Source organism: Propithecus coquereli, unplaced genomic scaffold, assembly GCF_000956105.1.
Source record: "Propithecus coquereli isolate 6110/MARCELLA unplaced genomic scaffold, Pcoq_1.0 Scaffold141, whole genome shotgun sequence".
NCBI classification, from domain to species: domain Eukaryota; kingdom Metazoa; phylum Chordata; class Mammalia; order Primates; family Indriidae; genus Propithecus; species Propithecus coquereli.
In genome coordinates, this window is record NW_012138414.1 from 175,899 (window position 1) to 177,556 (window position 1,658).

The window sequence follows — 1,658 nt, forward strand, 5'->3', positions numbered from 1 at the left end:
GGGAAAAGCAATCTAAACATCTGAAGGGGAATAACCTGGCTAAATAAAATATGGTATAGTCATAGGATAGATTACTGTATCGGAATTAAAAGAAATAAACTAGATATAAATATGGATCGATCTCAGTAACATCTAAATGGAAATAGCAAGTTGTAGAAAGTTATAAACAGATTATATCTATGTATAATAACAATACTATACATTTTCTGTGTCTATATATGTGTATAAATATATTTTTAAGGGTTCAGAAGAATCTATATCAGCCTTCTAACAGTGATTAGTAGGTATAGATGGGAGAGATTGGGGTGGAAACCATGATTGGGAGGATAGTCAAAGGAAACTTTAGCTTTATCCATAATACATTAATTCTTTTTAAATGAGAAGGTATTCATGTTTCACATGTTAATTTAAAATATGTGTTTTATAAATCAATTTAATTTAGCTACTATTTATATACATTAAAATGCACCCATTTTAAGCATGTATTTCATTGGGTTTTGACAAATTTATACCCCTGTGTAACCACCATCACAGTCAAGATAGAGAATATTTCCATTGCCCCCAAAAGTTCCCTTGTATCCCTTTGCCAATCAGTTGCTCTAATGTCAGACCCAGGCAGCTACAAATCGGAATTTGTCATAGAAGAGAGAAATAAGTGGAAATTAGGAGTGAGGTGGAGGAATTAGGGGAAGATAGAATAGGATAGAGAAAGGAAAAGGTCTAAAAGGCGTAACCAGAGCTCCTTAAAATTCAAATTTTTAAGCATAGTATCAACTGTTGCAAACTATCCAATAAAATGTAGAATGAGATCAAAGAGGCATTTGTTTGATCCTTGAATGAATTGATTTTCTATCCTCAGCTGTTTGTGTTTTGGCTCTTTGGATTATGAGCTTGAGAACGTGTCTTCATCATAACCCCTATGCCTGGTACTAATAGTTGTTAATTTGTTATTTTAAATTTTGACGAAAGCATTTCACATCCCTGTCACTTAACATCTAGTTTTGATTTCCAGAGTGCTGCTATGAATAATTACTGTAGCTCCCATCCATCTTACCCATCCATTAAGTCCTAGCTTCAATAGAACCTTCTCATCAACATTTCTTATCTACTGGCTGTAAATAATTTTCTCTTCTGAAGTCTGTTAAAGGCTATAGTTAATGTTTACTGAGCACTTACTATATGGCTCAGTTTTTAAAATGTGCATATAAAATTTACCATTTTAGCTATTTTTAAGCGTGCAGTTCACTGGTATCAAGTCCATTCATGTTGTTATGCAGCTGTCACCACCATCCATCTCTAGAACTTTTTCATCATCCCACACTGGAAGTCTTAATGGGTGCCAACAATAACTCCCCCTTCTCCCAGCCCCTGGTAACCACTGTTCTTGTCTCTATGAATTTGACTATTCTAGGTACCTCATTAGGTAGAATCATAGAATATTTGTTCTTTCGTGTCTGGCTTATTTCACTTAGCATAATGTTTTCAAGTTTCATTTATGTTGTAGCAAGTATCAGTATTTCATTCTTTTTTAAGGTCGAATCATATTCTATTATATATACACCACATTTTGTTCTTTCATTCATTTGTTGGTGGATGCTTGGATTGTTTCCACCTTTTGGCTGTGTGAATAACGCTGCTTTAAACATGGGTGTTCAAAT

At 33.9% G+C, this 1,658-nt stretch overlaps 1 protein-coding gene across 1 annotated transcript in view; it reads left to right on the forward strand.

Moving 5' to 3' along the window:
• The window catches only part of SNRNP48 (small nuclear ribonucleoprotein 48kDa (U11/U12)), a 53,541-nt gene that overhangs the window by 49,195 nt on the left and 2,688 nt on the right, over positions 1–1,658 (forward strand). The window contains exon 4 of the mRNA XM_012639619.1: positions 860–926. Coding sequence (XP_012495073.1) covers positions 860–926 — 67 coding nt within the window. The remainder of the gene's footprint in view (positions 1–859; positions 927–1,658) is intronic.